Raw genomic sequence first — 19,102 nt, 5'->3', positions numbered from 1 at the left:
CTTGTATTAATTGCAGAGTCCTCTAAGGTACATTATGCCACAGCATTAAATGATTGGACATACAAATTGGAGGAGTGACTTTTTTGTTTTGTTGGTTTAGCCAAAAAGCTTACCATTTGTAGGCACAGAAGGGATACAGACAAAGTCACTGTGGATGTGCTGCTTGCAGCCAGGAGGACACAGTGCCAAGAGCAACAGCCTCAATTACAGATCCAAGTTTCTCACTCTTACACAGACTGCTCATGTAATCCCAAGCATGTGACATAACCTGTCTGTCCCCATCAATAAAATCAGGGTAATAATAGTAAATTCATGTTAAAGCCTGAAACATGTCAAAACAGTATGAAAAAGGGAGTTATGTCTCCACTGAGTCTTCAGCCATCAGTGTCTTCTAAGAGTTACAGAAAGCACTGTGACAAGACTGACTCCATTTCCCTGTCTGTGATACAATCACTGGTCTTTGAAAGGTGGGCAACATCTTACTCTGTGGCTGTGCTCACTCCCTATGCTCCATGCCTCTTGAAGAAATTCTCTGAGAACTTTTTTCTCTTCTCTGGAAAGGTGGATGCTCTAACTTCATCAGATTCATCCTGTTTACTTTACTTACCTCCGCAAGTTCTGCACAGACTTCTCCACCTTTGCAATGAATTTGAAGCATCTCATTTGCTGACAATAAATCCCAGTGTCTCACATGTTCCTTTACATCTCCCGTGATACTCCCTATGCTCCTTAGATAAAAGACACAGGTCCTATGGCTGAAATTCTGTGATGTGTTGCTTTTGCAGGCCTGGCAGAGCTCATTTTCCTCCACTTCTCTGCCTCAGCAGCCCCAGCCATTTCTCTGCACAAACACACTGATGCCACAGAAGTTTTGTCATGTGATGCCTAGTGACTCTAATGGGGATCCCATAGCTGCCATCCCACACAGTGCTTTGAAGAGCCAGCTCTGTGTTTCATCCCAGACAGACAGTCCATAAAAGCATGGCAAACAATTCAGGCACAGTCTCTGGCTTGGACAGCTCTCCCCACTGACATGTTATCCTAGAGTAGAAGCAGCCCCTGGGCTTAAATTTGGGCAGAGATGGAAGTGATGCTGAGCCTCCCTGGGAGCCCTTCTAGCCAGCAGATCCTAGAATGCACAACCCAACGAAACAAGGCAGGGGTCCTCTGCACGCCCCTCTGCTCTTGCACTCTCCAGGCATAACATTTGGCAAACATCAAAGAGGGGCAGGAAGAATTCCCCCCACCAGCCCAGCAGGAGTTTGGGGGGTTTCTGCGGAGGAAGGCATGCTCTGTCCAGGCACACACCCAGGCACACGCCCTTGGCCTGCAGTCATTTACAGAAGCATGGAATTACACTGAGCTTTCTGAAGAGCTTTTGTGATTGTGATAGAAAAAACTAACATAAGCAAAGGCAGGATGAAGAGAAGGATGATGGAGTCCACTGAGAGCCTGAGAGGACAACTCTGCATTGCAGAACTTCCTGTCCTCAGCCTGGAGACCTCTATGTATAACCCCCACTTAGCACAGGCACAGCCCCTATGGATTTGTGCAGAGCCCCCTTTCTCCCAGCTCTGTCTCACCCAGCTGTGAGCTCTGTGCTCTACAGATATGGTGCCCTCTGCTACTGGGCCTATTTCCCTCACACAGCAGGGAAGGACAGACAATCCTACAAGCCGAGAACAGGACCAGAATGAAGGACTAAGTAAGGAAATGGGTTGTGAGGTCCCAGACTCACATGGGTCCAGTGCAGGTATCAAAAAGCAGGATCACATCGCCATGGCTTTCAGCATCATTCTCCCTCACCTCCCTGCATCCATCAGCTGCCAGGAGCAGCTGCCTGGTGGGGCAGGCACTCTCCACACAACCCAAATGTACAGGAGCTGTTCTGCACCTGCAGAAGTGCAATGGTGCAACAGATCCTGTCCTTGCCTAACCTTTCTTTCCTTCCCTTTATCTCAAACACAGGGCCTGTTGGTAGCTGTCTCCTTTACTGAAGAGCACCCCTGGGTGTGATGTCTGCTGAACAGGGGAGTGTCTAGCCATCAACCTGTTCCCTGGCTCTCACATAGTTGCAGCAGAGAGTGTGGGATGAAGATCCCTGGGCCAAGTTCAGTGTCAAGAACCTCAGCCCTCTCCTCTGTGAAGGTGCCCCTCAGCAGTGCAAAGGGAACAGGAAGAATCTGGAAAGCACTGTGGCTTTTTTCTGTGCTGTTTTCATGTCTCTTTACACACACTACTCTCTGAATGGGCAGAGATCTGTGAAACTGCTGATTCATTAACATCTTTGCCATCTGTAGCCACTTCAGAGAGTTCACCCTGACCCAAGGATGATTTACTTCTCTTGGCTATTCATTGCAAACTGATGCTGTCTCCAGACCCTCAGACTTTGAGGGATTTGGGTAAAATAAATATTATTGACTGTCTTATGAAGATGTTAACTCTGAGCAGTGAAACATTCAAGTCTCTGACAGAGAAGGGAAAGATGACAAGAGTAAGTGTTGGGGAAGACCAGCTTCACACCCAGCTATCTTCTTCAAACCTATCAGTATCAGCATGTTTGACAAGAAACAGTTTGGAGACCACTGAAGAATGAATGAGAACCTCTGACACTCAAGGGCCCCCAGCTGGGTCCACACATGGATTGGAAATAGGTTTCCAAGCTGCCAAACACTGCACCCCAACATCCAACCCATCCTGTGGCTACAGTCACCTCCTGTTGCATCACCAGAAAAGCTTCATTTCCTTTTTCCTCACCCAAGCTATCCTCTGTACCTGATTTTGCAGATGATTTCAGCTTTAGCCCTACTGCCTTTCCCTCCTTTCTTTTTTCTCTATGCTCTAAAAATCTGTTGTTCCCAATCTACTTTCCCACGGACAATCACAGTCTCACTAAGCAGGGCAAAGCAGTGGTCAGTAAGATCTCCTGCCAGGGCATGTTATATGACACTATTGTGGCCAAGAAACTGCCCCCTTCCTCCCCCCAGCTACATCTTCCTACTTGTGAAACCATCCCCTCAGAACCAGCAGAACCCGCTCCACGGTGAGGGCCCCGAGTAGGGCCAGCAGGAATTGGCCCTGAAACTTTGTTATTAGAGCTGACACTGGAATCTGAAGAGGTGCTGCTCAGCTGCACCTCCTATGAATATCACCAGTGTAAAAGATGGTTTGCATACCTCAGCATTAGCCCCAACGTTATCACAGCACAAATCACAACCATCATAATAAAATTTTGCAATAACCTCAGCTTAATTAATAGAAAGGAGAAAAAAACTCTTGTCAGGCCAGATGGCAAACTGAGTTTCTCACGTGATGACTGTCAAATTACTGTCTCTCCATATGAACGTCACAGAGCATGTTTAATAGACCTTGGAAATGTTTATCAAAGTGGCAGTAAAGATCCTGACTGATCCTCCTGGATCTGTCCACATGAAGGAGCCAAAGGCAGAATTGGAGTTAGGGAGTTACCACCTTAGGGAATTCAAGTGATTAAAACTAGACTTTCATTGCATTCAGGCACTGAAGTCCAGTGTCACAGAGGTCCCTGCTCTCTGTGCTCTCTTCTTAGTTCACATTCAAGTTTTCTGCTTCCGCACCTGCCCAGAACAGCATCTCCAAGGGGGTGCACTTTACACTATCCTCCACATGCATCCAAGAGATGAGGTGCCCCTTGTCTGAGTGCCCAAAGGTACAGGGTCTTGTAAACCAGCTCTGAGAACACCAAATGCAGCCTGAGGCCCCTCAAACTACACAGCTCTAATCACTTCACTCTCAAACAGAAGCTGCCCACCAAGAGCGGGAGGGGGAGAGCAACCATCCCACCAGTGGAAGGCATGGTTTCAGTCTGAAGAACTTCACCCAGAATAGCTGATGGGCTTGCAGATAGACAGTCTCATGGGAAGTGAGAGACAAACACTCTGAGATTGAGGAACGCATTGAACCCAGGTTTCCCACTTCCTCAGTGAAGGCTCTAAAAGAAAAGACAGTGACTTAGATGCCAACCAGAAGGAACACTACTCTCTGACCTCCAAGAGCACTGTCCTTGGGGAGAAGCATGCCATCAGAGTCCTTACAGGACTCAAGTAATAGGTCCTGAATGAAATTTCTGTGCTCTGATTAGGATGGCAGGGATGGGAGAGTAGAAGATTTCAGAAATACCTGTATTTTCAGTCTGCCCTCAGACGTCAAACATGGTCTCTTTTTGGGAGGGAGATGTCTCAAATGCCTAGATCAGTCTGGATATAGTCCTGACATGAGCAGGGAGAACAAGGAGGAAGGAAGGGCTATGCCACTGTACAGCATTGCTGCTCCATTCCTTGGGAACACACACTCACCAAGGCTACAATCCCTCCAGCCCATCCTAGCAGGCTGACCTGCTGACCCCTCCCTGCCCACAGGCTAGGAGGCCTTGGCACAACAATGCTGCTTTTGGCTCCAGGGTCTGGCTCTGGAGACTAGAGGCAGCAGCACCTCCTCCTTGTCCAGCTGTGCCCGGAGTAGAGCCCCCTGTGCTCTCATTGCAGCCCTGGCATCGCTTGGGGCAGCACCAACAGCACAAGGGTCTTGTCTTTCATCTGTGCTCCTTGGATGAAAGCATGTGGTTCACTGAAGCTTTATAGGTCTTTTGGCCAGGGAATGGACCATGGGAATTTGGTTTGGTTCTTCTATGTTCTTGACTTCTGGTGGGGCAGGACACTTTGAAAATTGCTTTCTTCCCTCTTTGTAGAAAATAGGAGAAAAACGACTTCACACTTTCACACTGCAGCAAAACACTCTTTCAACCCTACTAAGTTTCTGCCTCATCAGCACAGTGTAGTTTCATGGCCTTATGTATTATCTTGCAACAATAATAACCAGAAGAAAACAAACTTTCCATATAAAACAGAGAAATAAAAGTACATCAGCTTCAAGTGCTGGTTGGCAAGCCCATGAAAAAAGGCAACATGACATGATTTTTGCCAGCTGTTTCTCTTGGCAGATGGCATTTCCATTTCCAGTGTAACTCAGAAGGCTGAAGTGACTGACACCACAGTTAACTTTAGTTAAACCCTGCTATAGCTGCTGCAGCCACTGCAGAGTTCTGCTTTCATGTTGCTGCTAGCACAGGGAGTTTCAGAATAATTTTGGATTGGCTTGGATACAAGTCTAGCAGGGTGCTACAAATAGAATAGCAGAAGAAGGTAGTAGAGTAAAAATATGCAGTGTTAGATCACGGGTGGAGAAGCAGCACAGACAGGAAGTCAAGGAAAGACACAGGGACGCCGCTGCTCTCTGCCAGTCACCAGACTGGTGAATGCACTCTGTGTCCAAATTCCTGACAGAATTCCCACTTGCATTCACCTTGCCTCCCACCTACATAAGGACACTGGCAGCCATTCTGGATAAAAAGGCAGCTATGACAGAAAGGAGACCGTCTGCTTTTCAAGCTGCCCTCTTATTGCACCACTTTCACATGGTCACCACACTGAGGTTTCATCCCTCAACAGGGACACTGGGGTAGAGCCCTGCCCTCCAACCTCTGACCTTTGGGGATACCTGTTTGCAGTCTGGGCTCAGTCCACTCCTGTGGTGGCCCACAACTGACCATCTGGGTGCCTGCAGCCAGGCTTGGTTGATGTCCAGCTTGTTGTCCAAGGGACAGACTACAGTCAGTCCTACTGACTCCTGGGGGATTTATCACTCCAATTAAGGAATCTGAATCTGGATTTAGGAGCCTAATTTATGGCACTTGGTGGAGATAACTTTAGCCAAGAAGACTGCACAAACCTATTACCATGACACCTCTGGAATGTGAGAACTCTGCAGTTTGGAATAAGGTGCCACATTAAAAGCAGATTAAACTGAGAACAGCCTAGGGCACCTGGGACAAGTGTCTGCCAGTTGCAGTGCCTTGAAGGTAACCGTTCACCAGTGAATCAGGTGCTGGCTGAAGGTGCCCACAAATGCCTCAAGACACAGACAGACTTTTTTTTCCAGAGACAGTGTATTTTTTTTTAGCACCATATGAAACTCAGCAGCTCCAACCCTAAGGAGATCCATGCAAACCTCCTGTTTGCTCTGATTCCCATGGCACTCACGTCCACTGAGTTTCACTTTGAATTTCAGCCTCACAAACCTCCAGGCTTACCCTAGAGAGATAAACTGTGCCAAAGTTGGGCTCCAGCTATGGAGCAGGACTGTTCCCCTTCCTCTAAGCACTACTGCATGAAACCAAGTTGCCCCACTGTGACACAGGAAAAATATGATCAGCATCCAGTGCAAGGTGTTGGGAGGACTTATTTCCTGGTCTGTTTGCAGCCCGAGGGTGAAACAAAGGGCGAGTTTGTTTCCCTGACTGGCATCTCTCTGCTAGCCAGGGACAAAAGTCGCTTGTCCCTTTGACTCCCTTAGATCTGTCTGTCAAGGATGGCAGAGATTTGCTGACATGGTGGTGGGCACTTCTGACAGTGGGTGGGCTTCCAGTGGTTCTGTGCTTTCTTCTCCCAGAGGGCAGAGATGCTTTTATGCTTAATATATGCTGTCTTTTTGTATTCTATCTTTTCTTTCAAAGTAACTTCATAAATGACCAAAACAAAGCACAATCTCAAACCCCAAAATCCAAACACCACAGAGGGCTGAGGAGTGCTGCAGACATCACACATGAATTACTGCTCCCTCGACTGACAGGGAGCCAAGAGAAGCCATAGCCCCGCCTGCTTTACAACACTGAACTGCCACAGGCTGGTGGTTACTGGTCACTAACATTACTTCCCAGGATTTCTGCTCTTTTTCTTCCCCAGTCCCATGATGTGGTGAGTCCCTTGATAGAGGCTTTTGCTGCTGTATCAGCATTTGCGGCATGAAAAAAAATTGTGACAACAGAGCAAACCTTTGGATTCCACAGCTGGGTTGCTTGAAGACATAAATGACCGAGCACAACCCCAGTGCCTTACTGTCCTCCTCCTCCTCAGTCTGTCCTCCCGTGCCTGATTCATGCAGAAGTCACAGAGTGACAGCAAGGGTTACTGTCTTGCATAAAGAACTGACAAATGACTTGCTCAAAGCAGACTGGATGTATTTGCACATAATGGCTCAATGTGCTGGAATAGTATTACCAGCATTCTCCATCCAATTTCATCTCTGGCTGAGTACAGTAACTCACTCAATATTGCAATACACTTGACAGTTTAAGAAACCTTTTTATTTTATTAGGTTTAATTCCCCTGCATCTCTCTCTTATTACCCTTGCAGGACTGTTTGGGAATACCTTACAGTCACAGGACCAAAAATAGAACAATGCACACCAGGTATGAGAAGGACAATGTCTCATGACAAAAACAGTGCCAAAACTTTGGGGTGATATTTCAGTAACTCTATTTCTGTTGGCACAGGTTGTCTGAAAACATAATTGACTAAGTTCTGGTGGGATAAATAAATGATAGATGGGGATATACCTCCCCCAAGTCCTGGGCATGACTACTCCCCACACTCTACACACAATCTATACATTTTAAGATCCAGAAGGCACCTTTTTTCACACCTAACTTTGTAAATTTACATTGGGCTTTATAATCCTAAAATACCTCTGTGGCACAAAGCCACATACGCAATACGTGGGTGGAAAAGCTGTCAGCAGAGTGGGAAAATATTCTGCTGAAACTGAAAACTTTGAAGAAACAGCTGAGTCACTCTTTCACAGTTAAGGTAGTCTGGGCTTGTTTCACTCTCCTGTGCCCCTGGATGGTGTCTGGCACACACACCGCCATCCTCTGACTGCCAGTGAACTCCTGTACACCTCTAACCAAGAGCTGCCTTGAAGTGTTGGGCTGACAATCCTCACAGAGGTGTATTTGTCTCCAGGCAGATGGGCTGAGTGAATGCGGATCCTGCTGGGACTCAAAGTCCTTGGGCACACTCGGCAGTGCAGGTGGATCTGCACATCGGCCCTACCCAGGTATGCCAGGTGGTACCCAACAACATCACTAACTTACAATGTGATCCCAGTTCTCAAGGCAAACAGTTCTCCTGGCCTCCTGAGAAATAATCTTTTTTGATTAAAGAGCCTAAACATTGACAAAATTTCTAAACCTACCTCAAGTGCACTGAGGTAAAGGAGGGAGACAAAAACTGAAAAAAAATCTCATTTATCATTTTCTTCTTCCTGTTCCTTCCTGTCTCCCCTCTCCCCGCTCTTCTCCTCTTCTCTCCTTTCATTTCCTGGTTCTATATTCAGCATTATAGTCTTGGCTGGGAAAAGACAGCTGCCTATGAGCTATTTATTACCAAAATTACTGAAATTACAAAGGTCCACAAGTCATAACTGCCAACAGACTACAGACTCTACTAATCTTGTCACCCATGAAACGTATGAAGCTCATTTTAAAAGGAACTCTAGTACAGCCTATACATTTTGATCCCCAGAAAATATGACTTGACTTGAAAATATTTTGATTCTTTGACCTGCATTTTAATCAGAATGCAAGATTTTCCTGAAAACTCGTTGTCGTGTGTCCACACCAGAAAAGCTTCCATAGATGTAAACAACTCAGTTTGTATGTGCAAAAAATGTGCCAGATTTTCAGCTTGTAAGAATAATTTTCACATGAACTGTAACAACACACACTAATTAGCTGCACCATAAGCACACAGCCATGCCAATGCCATCACTGGGATTCACAGTGGCGTGTGGGGCAGACCTGCCAAAACGGCCATGTCAGAGGTAACTTTGGCATTTTAAGCCCTACAATGATGCACAATTTTCCTGATAAATCTTCCATAAAAGCCTATTTCCCATTTTTGTGTTATGTGCTAATGTCATAGCTTCTAGCCAGTTAACTTGCATTCAGGTGTTTCTTCCTCTGGTGGGAGCATATAATCCATATTATACATCATAAAATGGTGCCCAGGATGCAAAAACATATTCCAAACTTCAATTACCTTACTTTGCTTTACCATCACTTTGGAATTAGGGGTGGGACACTTGTTGATGAAAAAAATGGAGGGAAGGATTCCCATATGTTTTCAAAAATTTTCTGCAGCTATTCTTGCTCTCACATTTCACAAAGCCCAGCAGTCCTCCAGCAAGAGCACTTTGCTTTTCACGGGAAATGACTCTGACTGGGGCAAAAATATGCTTTTCTAAGTAAACAGATTATGTTATATAGCATGAAAGCTAAGAAAATAAAGTAGGCTCAGCACGCCTACACCCTGCCTGCCATCACCAGGCACACAAACATGCCCAAGCTTTGGCTGGGTAACTTTTCAAGTGTTAGGCCCTCCAAGAGCAGATGTTGGACAGTTTTCTCTCTCTTGGGCCCTTTTTCTCCTTTTCCTGGATTTTCTCTGTGAACAGTTGCTCCCAGTCCAGTTAAACTCAATGCAAATTTTCCCACTGGCAGAATTAAACTCTAAATATCCTCAGTCCTACACCCTAACTGCAGCCTTTTTTCTGTACTCTTCTCTAACTTTCCCTCAGTCTCATATTTCCTTCCAAATGCCTCACTCCTTGTCTCCAGTGACCTCATTTATGCTTCTGCTGGCTGGTGGCTGCCCATCTCTGCCTGCAATGGGCTGTGCTGTAGCACCACCCTGGAGAGGAGAAACTGCTCCATCTTCCATGCACAGCAGCTCTGCAGGCAGCACTGCAGGACCCATGGGAAGGGTCTTCCTGTGCTGCTTTGCCCAGCCCTGTTTGCCCAGTCAGTCCTGAGCACTGTGCCTGCTGCCAGGGCACCAGCTGAGCTTCTCCCATCACCAGCTGCAGGATGTGCAAAGGGAAGAGCAGCACATCAACATGGAAACCTTCTCTCTGTCAGCAGCACACCCAAGAAAGGAAAGGTGGACAACTCCATGTGCTTCCAGGAAGCTCCTCTGACTCAACCAGGAATGCTCAACAAAATCAATGAAAAGACACCTGTAATCCATACCAGGCATCTTGCACAGAGACATGTAAGCCTCTGAAAATCACTGCTCAGTTATAAGCACAAAATGCAAACAACAAAATACATACTGCTCGGCTGAGCTCTGAAATGTTTTCATTACTTGAAATCTTCTCCTATTGGCCCCTGAAAGGGGAAGAGCAAATTTCACTCTACTAAATGAATACATGGAAAGTGTCTCAGTTGGCAGCTTGTGAGCTCTTGCAGGGATAATTCAGGTCACTGACATAACACTGAGGAACACGTCCAGCTACTGAATAAAAGTCATGATGAACATCAGTCACGTCAGGAAACATCTGTCACTGCTTAAAATTCTGAGAAAATCATTCATATACAAACTAGCTAATAAAAGTTAGTTATATTACTGATAGCTAGAAACCCAGATTTCCTACAGCACTTGGTGATCACATTACAAAATGTATTACATGAGTTAAACTAAAAACATGAATGACATTCTTCACATATTATATAATGACCTATATGTTGTTATGGGTCTCATGAAATATCCACCTGGAATTTGCCTTAGCCTTTAAACTGCTTTTATCAGCTCCGAATTCTTGATTTGGTATTTGTAAATGTTATTGCTCACAACGCAAACAGAAAGCAGTATACCTGGAGATTTATTTATTTACATTGCCTACATGTTCACTTAAAATCAGAACTTCACGCTGTCCTGTGGAAACCACAGACTGACTTTTTCAAATAAATGTTGCTAATAGTGTGTTTATATACATTTCTCACTTAGCAAGCCAAATGTACAGTGTTATTCTTAAAACTGCGGTCTGGAGAATCAAATCCCAGTTTTATTCCAGTCAACAGCAACTCCCCTTTCCTCCAGAAACAATTGGAATAAGCCAATTCTGTAACCAATAATAAGATAGGTCAAGAAATTTTTGGTATGAAACTCTGGCAATCCCATTCTTTTGATATTTAACATGAGTTCCAGTAAACACAGGAGGGTTGCCGACTGGAATGAAGCAAAGAGCACTGGCACGTAGCCTTCCAAATTTTATATTATTTTATGAGAAGTCTAAATGCTAATTTGCACTATTATGAATCAACAACAGACATTCATTTCAGCCTGACTGTCATCAGGATTTTAATGGAACTGACATGTCAATAAAACTGTGAAAATAACTTTAAAAAACATTCCCAGCCCACCAAACTGAACATGGTTCCACCAAAGCAAATTAAACCCTAATACATAAATTACAATATAACAAAAGTAAAACATATATATGACAGAGATGACTACAAGCTTGTATATAAGAGCTAGAATATGTGACTCTTAGTGACCAACAGCAGATTTGGCATTCAGCCCTGATCTCAGAGTTGCTGCTCTGTGTGTAGTTGCTGATATTTGTTCACATCATCTCCCCTCCCCAAGGGGCTCAAGTACAAATCACACTGTAGATCCAATATGTAGGAGCAGCCCAAGATTTATTTGGTTCTTCAGGTAGGTCTATAGCCAGATGCTTTAGGAGCTGTGGAGGGAATACCCAGAGTGAGAAAACTGAGGTACAAAAGTTCCCTGGTAAGCAAGAAAGTTCAGAAACATTTTGAGGCACTTATTCAGCCAAGACTTTCTCTGACTCCGATGGGATTTTGTCAGAGAACGTGGTTTGAATGCCTGAAATGGGGTTAATTCCTAAATGTGGTTCTTTAATTTAAGTGTAAACAGTTGGAAATCCCAAAACCCCTCTCAGAAAAGGTTCTGGGCTAATTCCTCTCTCCTTGTCCATGAAGCTGCACTCAGAGAAGCAGCTGTGGCTGCCTACTACTGAGCATCCCCACACTTGAAGAAGTCATCAAATTAATAAAGAGTAATGCCTAAAACTAGGGGAGGTTCTGAATCTCTCTGTTGACCAGGAACTGTTGTTAAAATACAAGCTGCCCTGCTGCACAGAAGGTACAGTCAGAGCAGGTAACCCGCCAGCTTCCACCGCGTGGGCCCAATCCTGCAGTCCATGGCAGAACTCCAATCTGGTTAATGGGAATGGCAACAAGCCTTCTATCTACTTAATATAAATGAAGATACTCATCTCCTCTTTGACATATTTTGGGCTCAAAGCCATTGGCTGACACTTGTTTGGTTCTCTGCATGTGTGTGACTCATGGGATAATATAATGCCTGATTTCCATTCTGCCAGACCTGTCTTTCTCCGTGGTTAACTATTAATTTCAGAGGCCAGATGCAATACTCCAATAAAATAGGATGGTGTTAAACTAAGAAAATTGCACTTAAATACTGAGAATAAATGAATCAGATTCCATTTGTGAGGATTCCCTTCCAATTAAAGAGCTATAGCCACAGAGTCCTGAAGACATCAGCCCATTGCTCCTGCATAGAGAGGAAGCTGGTGGAAGTCTCCAGCAAAGTACTTGGCAGACAAGGCAGTGTAATCACATTGTCTTTACCCTGCCAGGGGGAAACCTGAGGAGCAACCTGATAATGGAAAGGACATAAAAAATCTGTATTCCAAACAGTTGGTGCTCAATCAGCTGAGCATATACTGATTTTCCACCAAAGCTGTAAACTCTTTGGGATAAGGGCAGATTTTCTGTCTTTGGATCCGTAGTCTAAGTCCAAGATACCAATTAGTACCATAAAATATTTAACAATATAATATGGATTGGAAGAAAATATCTATACAGACTTCCTGGTTCTTTTGAAGTTTCTTGTGATATGCTTATTATCACTAAGTGTTTTCTTGGCTTTAAAATTCAGTTACCCCTGGTATGATACAGCAAACTACACTCCAACATTGATATTTGTGTGGTGTTTGTATGTGATTTCATGTGTATAAACATGGATTTCATTACAGGGGAAGAAAGATACATCTAAAATCTGAAATGTCAACATATTAAACATTACATTTTACTTAATCTACTTTGACAAGAGAGCGCAGTGGGCCTGTTTCTCCACCTTTTACTCAGACATTTGCCATTCTTTTCCCCACTGAATTGGGTCAAACCCAACTCAACCAGTAAATCCAAACCACTAAGTGCAAAGCACCCGCTTTCTCCAAACAGCAAAGCATCTCTCAGTGCCCTGCTTCAGTGTAGAAACTCATTCCAGTCCTCTAGCCTCCAGAAGCAGATGGATGAGGAAAGCTCCTCAGGGGCAATTCATCCATTGCAGCAGAGAAAAATACAGGCCTGAGAAATCTTGATGTTCCTCCACCACCCCCAACCTGCTGCAGGACTTTGCTATGGTCGTGAGTGATCGCTCAACTCTGTACACAGTGCTGGCAGACAACTACTCCCTTCCTCCTAAACACGGGATTACTGGCTCAGCCTCTCAGTCACTGCCCACTCCCAGACCTCACCCCTCCGCGTCCCCAGCCCCCTGTCTGGGACTGGTGAGGGTCAGGGGTGGAGAAGGAAGGGCTGCACAGCCCCACTCATGTGGCAGGATGGGCAGAGGTTGGCAATGTTGCACCAGGGCTGCATATCAAAGGAACAGGATCAGCAGGAAAACCAAAAAGCCACCCAGCAGTCGTGCAGACAAATGTCACTGAGTAAATCCACCCACAGCACCCTCCCAGAGCTGGAGCTGCTCAAGCCTTGCCCATGCCAGGTTAGTGTCAGTGCAGGGTGTGTAGGGAGATGAGTGGGAAAGCCACATGTGAGAGCTGTCCCTGCCCACAGTCCTGTCACACTTGCCCACGTGCCCCACAGCACCGCAGGGCAGTGCAGCCACCTGCCATTCTCCCCTGCAGCACCTTGGACTGGCACCTCTTCTCACAGGAGTGTGCTGGCCCAGATGACCCCCAGAGGTCTCTTCCAGCCCCATGATACTTGGAGTAGACAGTGCATAAAATCCTTTCCACCATGCAGTGTGTTTAGTGCATGTCTAAATATCGCTGAGACAGGCCAAGCACGGGGTCACACGTGAGCCTGGAGCGCTGCAGTGCCACTGGCTTCGACCCTGGTGCTAAGGCAAACACCCCTGGGCACACCACTGGGAGATCTGTGTTCTTCTGGGTGATGTCTTAGGGACTTTTCGAAGGCTCAGCTCTGTGCCAGGGTAAGGGTTCAGTTTGAAAGGAAATAAAAATGCAGATATGCAGCTGGGGAGGGCTGAGAGGGCAGTGCCAAAGCAAAAAGCAGGCTGCAAACAGCACAGAGGGGCTGCAAACAGCACAGAGGGGCTGCAAACAGCACAGAGGGGCTGCAAACAGCACAGAGAGACTGCAAAAAGCACAGAGAGGCTGCAAACAGCACAGAGAGGCTGCAAAAAGCACAGAGAGGCTGCAAAATGCACAGAGAGGCTGCAAAAAGCCCCGTGCTGTGAGAACTCTTTTTGTCTAAACCATGACTGAGGGTCTTGTCGAAGGCTCAGCCTACAGTTAGGATTAGGATTAGAGAATGCTGCTCACTTTGGCACTGTGTTTAAGGCAAGTGTCTCTAAACACTCTTCTGCTATCAATAATTTACCCTCCATGCTATTTCAGGGCATTCTGTGTTTATACAACTATTGAAACACTTATGTGGTAGATAGGTGATCTTAATTTTGAATCATAGAATGGCTGATTCTTCTGCCACTGAAGACTAGTTTAATCTACAGTTCATTTAAAATAATGGAAAAATCTGCTTTGTCTGGGTTCATAAATGATTTGCTGAAACCACACACATGGTGAGTCACAGTTCAGAACATAACTCAAATGACCAGGACTGTATTCCCATGCTCTAACCACTAGATTACAGTCCCTCCCACATATACCCTGCAATAATCTTTGCTCAAACGATAACAGCATTTCCCCACTTTACACGTTGGACAGCATTACTGAGTAAGGCACATCCTACCCAACGTGTGTACAGCTCTGCAGGGCTGGGGGAGGAAGCAAACACAAGAAAAAGTCATTCATTTTGCCCAACACTAATAGAACTTAACTCTCTCCTTGGAAAACTACCAGCTCTGGACCCCTCGATTTACATGTAACTGAGAACTGAAATGCAGATCCTGATCTGCATTTATCTTTCACGCATCCCGAGCAGAGCGTCCTTGCAGAGTGACCGCCACGGTGGGTTTCAGAGGAGCAGCCTCACCTTCGCTCCTCTCCAGAGCCCCGCATGAGCCCCCCGGGCGGGGGGCACAGCCCCTCGGAGCGGCCCCCAAAGCCCCTCGGAGCGGCCCCCAAAGCCCCTCGGAGCGGCCCCGTCCAGCGCAGTGCTCGGGGGCTGCACCTGCGCCACGAGGCTCTTCGGGAGTGGGGCAGGTCCTGTGCCACGGGCTGCGCATCGCCGGGTCACGCTCTCGTGGGTGCAGATCTCCCTCTCCGGGGTGTTTAATCTCTGCTCTGATGTGCCGTGCTGGACACGCACCCCTCGGGAGCATGAGCTGTGCGGAGCTCGGCCGTGCCGGGCGGGTCCCCATCCACGGCAAAGAGGGTCAGAGGCGCTGATGGAGGGGCCGGGGCGCGGGGCAGCTTTCCCGAGGCGCAGCCCCAGCCCGGGCACGAAGCCGCGCCGGAGGAAAGGGCGGGCGGCGCCCGGGGGTCCCCGCTGACCTCCCCGCGGGCACCGCGCCACGCTCGGGCGTTGCTTCACCGCAGGGCCGGCCGCCGCCTCGGGGCCGCTCCGGGCCGGGGCAGGGACGGAAAGGGGGACGGGAAGGGGGACGGGTCGGGACGGCCCGGCGGGAGCCTCCCCCCCGTCACGGCCGCCCCTTCCCGCCCCCTTGGCCGCGGGGCTCCCTCACCAGCTCCCGCCGCCGGCGCCGATCGCCCGTAGCGGGGCTGGACCCGCCGAGGGGTCCGGGCGGGGCCACCGCCCCCCGGCCCGCCCCGAGACGCCCCCCGGCCCGCGAAGCCCCCAGGTCGCTCTGCAGCCCCGGCCCGGCCGGAGCGAAACTCCCGGGGCGCGGGGAGGGGCCGCGTCTCGCCGGGAAGGGCCGGGCAGCGGCACCGCTGCGGGGCGAGCGGGGCCCGGCCCTGCCGCCGCCTCCTCCTCCTCCTCCTCCTCCTCCGCCAGCCCCGCCGTGCCCCTGAGCCCCGGGGGTGCCCAGCTCCGTGTCCTCATCGCCTGGCGTTTCCCTCGTCTCCTGGCCCGGCCGCGGCGCGGGTGGAGAGTGAAGCGAGGGGTGACTCACGGGCACACATCTGACACCTCAAGTGCTTAGGAAATTGCCGTTCTCGTAGAGGCAACCGCGTATTTATTTCTCTGGGGCGAAAATCGGCGAGTTGCGCTCCATGAACTGGGCTGAAGGAAGAGGAGAGCTTTTGCGCTCCTGCTACAGAAAAAGGACTGGAAACATGCAGAGAGACGGATGGTTATGGTAGAATATATGCTGTTTATTTATGAACGTAACCAGGACTTCTGACAAACTTTATATGCTGTTCGCCCCCCCCAAATTAAAAAAAAACCAAACACCAATGTGTGTGCATATACATAGACGTATACATACCATACACACACACTGCACACACACACACACCGCCAGCACTGTGCTCTGGCATGCTTTCAAACAGCTTCATCCACCTTATTCTCTCGTGTCATAACTTAATTCAGTTGGACAAATTGTGCAGCTACAACACGAGGAAGAAACGCTCTGCATGGCTACCAGCACACCCTGGAAGGGAGCCTGTTTGTTTGTTTATTTTTCGCTCACCCTGGGAGAAGCTCCAGAGTCCAAAGGTGCTGCAGCACCAGGGACCAGCCTCCTGACCCCACCGCAGGCGTCCTGCAGCCCCTCAGCCTGTGCCCCCTTCCAGGCACCCCTGCCGTGGGGTCAGGAAGCAGCAGCCAGTACAGGACAATGAGAACAAGGCAACACACACTCACTCACCCACCCACCCAAATAATAAAATAACGTTGCAGCACAAGGGCATAGTCTCTGTCACCAGATAAGAAAGTTGTGTGATGGCAAAGATCTAAGTAATGCAATAAAGTGTAGCTCGTATACACGGAAAGGCTTTCACATTACATGAGGCACAGCTTGGACGAACAGAGACTTGGAGAGGAGCTAAATGTCCTGGAATAAAGCAAAATACACTGAAAGTTCATAGTAAATACCCGCATCGATAGGTATTTATTCATTTGTGCTTTGCCATGTTGTGACATACAGTACACTGCTGCTCTTCCTTTTGACGGAGGGAGCTCACCACACACTCTCACAAGCTGCTGCTTCATCAGTCCCAGGCTGTCCATTGGTCCCGCAGCGGTGGTGGCCCCTTTCCCCTCTCCCAGCCAAGGCAGGAGACAGGGCTTGGCAGAGGCAGCCCAGCCAGGCTGGACAGTCCTGGCAGCAGTCTAGCGGCTGCCCCACACCTCAGTGCTCCAAACGCGTGTCCAGTGCTGCATGTCTCTCAACCTCAAGTCCTCTTCTCGTCGCTGGCATCCCCACAGCTTCTCCTGCCTGCTGGACTGTAGGGCAGCTGGGGCGGCCTGGCAGGACACCACAGGTACCCCGACCGTCAAGCCCGCACGTCCCTCACCCTTTTTCCTCGTGCCCTGCCAGGCTAGAGGGCATAGGAAGCCCCAGAGCTCCTGCAGCTATCTGTTAAGGCACATCTGGGTTGCTATGCGTGATTTATTACTATTAATATTATTATTTTTTTTTACTGTTATTTACCCTGTGTAGACACGTGGGCTTTGTAATTCTTCCTTCCCCTTGCTCTTCTCCTTAGAAAACCCACCCTGTTTTCAGCTTACTCGTGTGTCATCCCTAAGGCACAAACCTTTTAATACTAGAGCTGCCTGGCTTCTTGTATAGGTCGTGAATTGATACAAAAAACAACCAAAAGAAACAAAACAAAAACAAAACAAGCCCCGTCCCCCTTTCCCCCGGCACACTGCGCTCGCTCCGGCACACGAAGTCTCTGCGGGCGGGCAGGGCAGCCCGGCCGGTCCCAGCGCGGCCCTAGGCACAGCTGCCCATGGCCTTCACCAGCGAGCTCTCGGGCAGCTGCCTGAAGATGCCCCGCAGAGTCTCCAGCTCCCGGGTGAGCTGCTCCACCCGCTTGCGCAGCCGCTCGTTGTCGGTGGTGAGCTCCAGCACCTTCTGCTGCGTCTCCACGTTGCGCTGCTTGGCCTTGTCCCGGCTCTTGCGCACCGCGATGTTGTTGCGCTCCCGGCGCACCCGGTACTCATTGCTGTTCTTGTCCACTGTCTTTTTCGATTTGCTCCGGTGGTCCGCGGGCATCATCTTGAGGGCGCCGGGAGCGGGCAGGCCGCCGGGGGGGTGCGGGTGGTGCGGGTGGTGCGGGCTGGGCACGGGCGTGGGGGGCGGCGTGGGGTGCCCGGGCTGGAGGTGCATGGTGGTCTGGGCGCAGTGGGCGATCTGGTACTGCAGGTGGGACGGGTGCTGCTGCGGGGCGTGGTGGGGGTAGAGGGCCGACAGGGCCGCCGACTTCACCTCCTCCTCCTCTCGGGGCTCCTGCTTGATCACCAGCGGCCGCAAGCCGGGCGCGGCGATGCGCTCGTACAGGGGGTCCAGCTTGCCGTCCATGTAGCCGGCCACGCAGCCGAACAGCGGCTGCTGGTGGTGCTGCTGCTGGTGCCCCGGCGCCGAGGCGGCGGCGCCGGCCCCATGCATGGTGTGGAAGTCGAAATCCCCGGCCAGGATGGCCTTCGCTTTCTCCTGCTGCTTGCTGTGCTGGAAGAGGTCGGCCAGGAACTCGTCGTTGAAGGCGGCGGGGTCGATGTACGCGCTGATGTCGATGGAGTTCTCGTTCTCGCAGATGTCGCCGAGCTCCGCGCTGCCCGCAGCAGGTGCCGCCGCCGAGGGAGCCTCTCTGTAGCTGTAGGCGCTGCCGGGCAGGGGAGTCTGGAGCTGGTGGTGCTGACCGCTGCTCATCGGGGGCCGGGAATCGACCTCGTAGAAGTTGGCTTGCTCCATGAAGCACCTACAGTCTGCCGGGCATGGTGAAGGGCTCCTGCAATCCAGGTTTCGAACGGGACGACGGCGGCGGCTGTAACAATCCTGCGGCACTCCGGCCCTCGGCGGCGAACGGCACCGCGGCACGGCACGGCTCGGCTCGGCTCGGCGCGCCCGGAGCCCGTCCCCCGGCCCAGCCCCGCTCCGCTCGCTGCCTGCCCTGTTGCTAATGGACTGCCGCGGTCCTGCGTGCCGTATATATACAGCCCGCAGCAGGGCCGGGGATCGCCCTCTAGTGTCCAACCTCCCGCTGGGAACCTTTGACCGCCGCGCAGCCGGGTCTGAGCGTCCCGGCCGGGCAGCG

General features: G+C 49.5%; 1 protein-coding gene across 1 annotated transcript; it reads right to left on the bottom strand.

The window, feature by feature from the left end:
* Positions 1–16,192: 16,192 nt before the first annotated feature.
* Positions 16,193–19,090, bottom strand: CEBPA (CCAAT enhancer binding protein alpha). The gene has a single exon (XM_071567712.1). It carries the CDS (start codon positions 18,757–18,759, stop codon positions 17,782–17,784), a length of 978 nt encoding a protein of 325 aa, XP_071423813.1. The 5' UTR covers positions 18,760–19,090; the 3' UTR covers positions 16,193–17,781.
* Positions 19,091–19,102: the final 12 nt, after the last annotated feature.

This window comes from Pithys albifrons, chromosome 12 (genome assembly GCF_047495875.1).
Source record: "Pithys albifrons albifrons isolate INPA30051 chromosome 12, PitAlb_v1, whole genome shotgun sequence".
In the NCBI taxonomy this organism is placed as follows: Eukaryota; Metazoa; Chordata; class Aves; order Passeriformes; family Thamnophilidae; genus Pithys; species Pithys albifrons.
The sequence above is the reverse complement of the archived record's forward strand: the minus strand, read 5'-3'. Positions and strand labels throughout refer to the sequence as shown.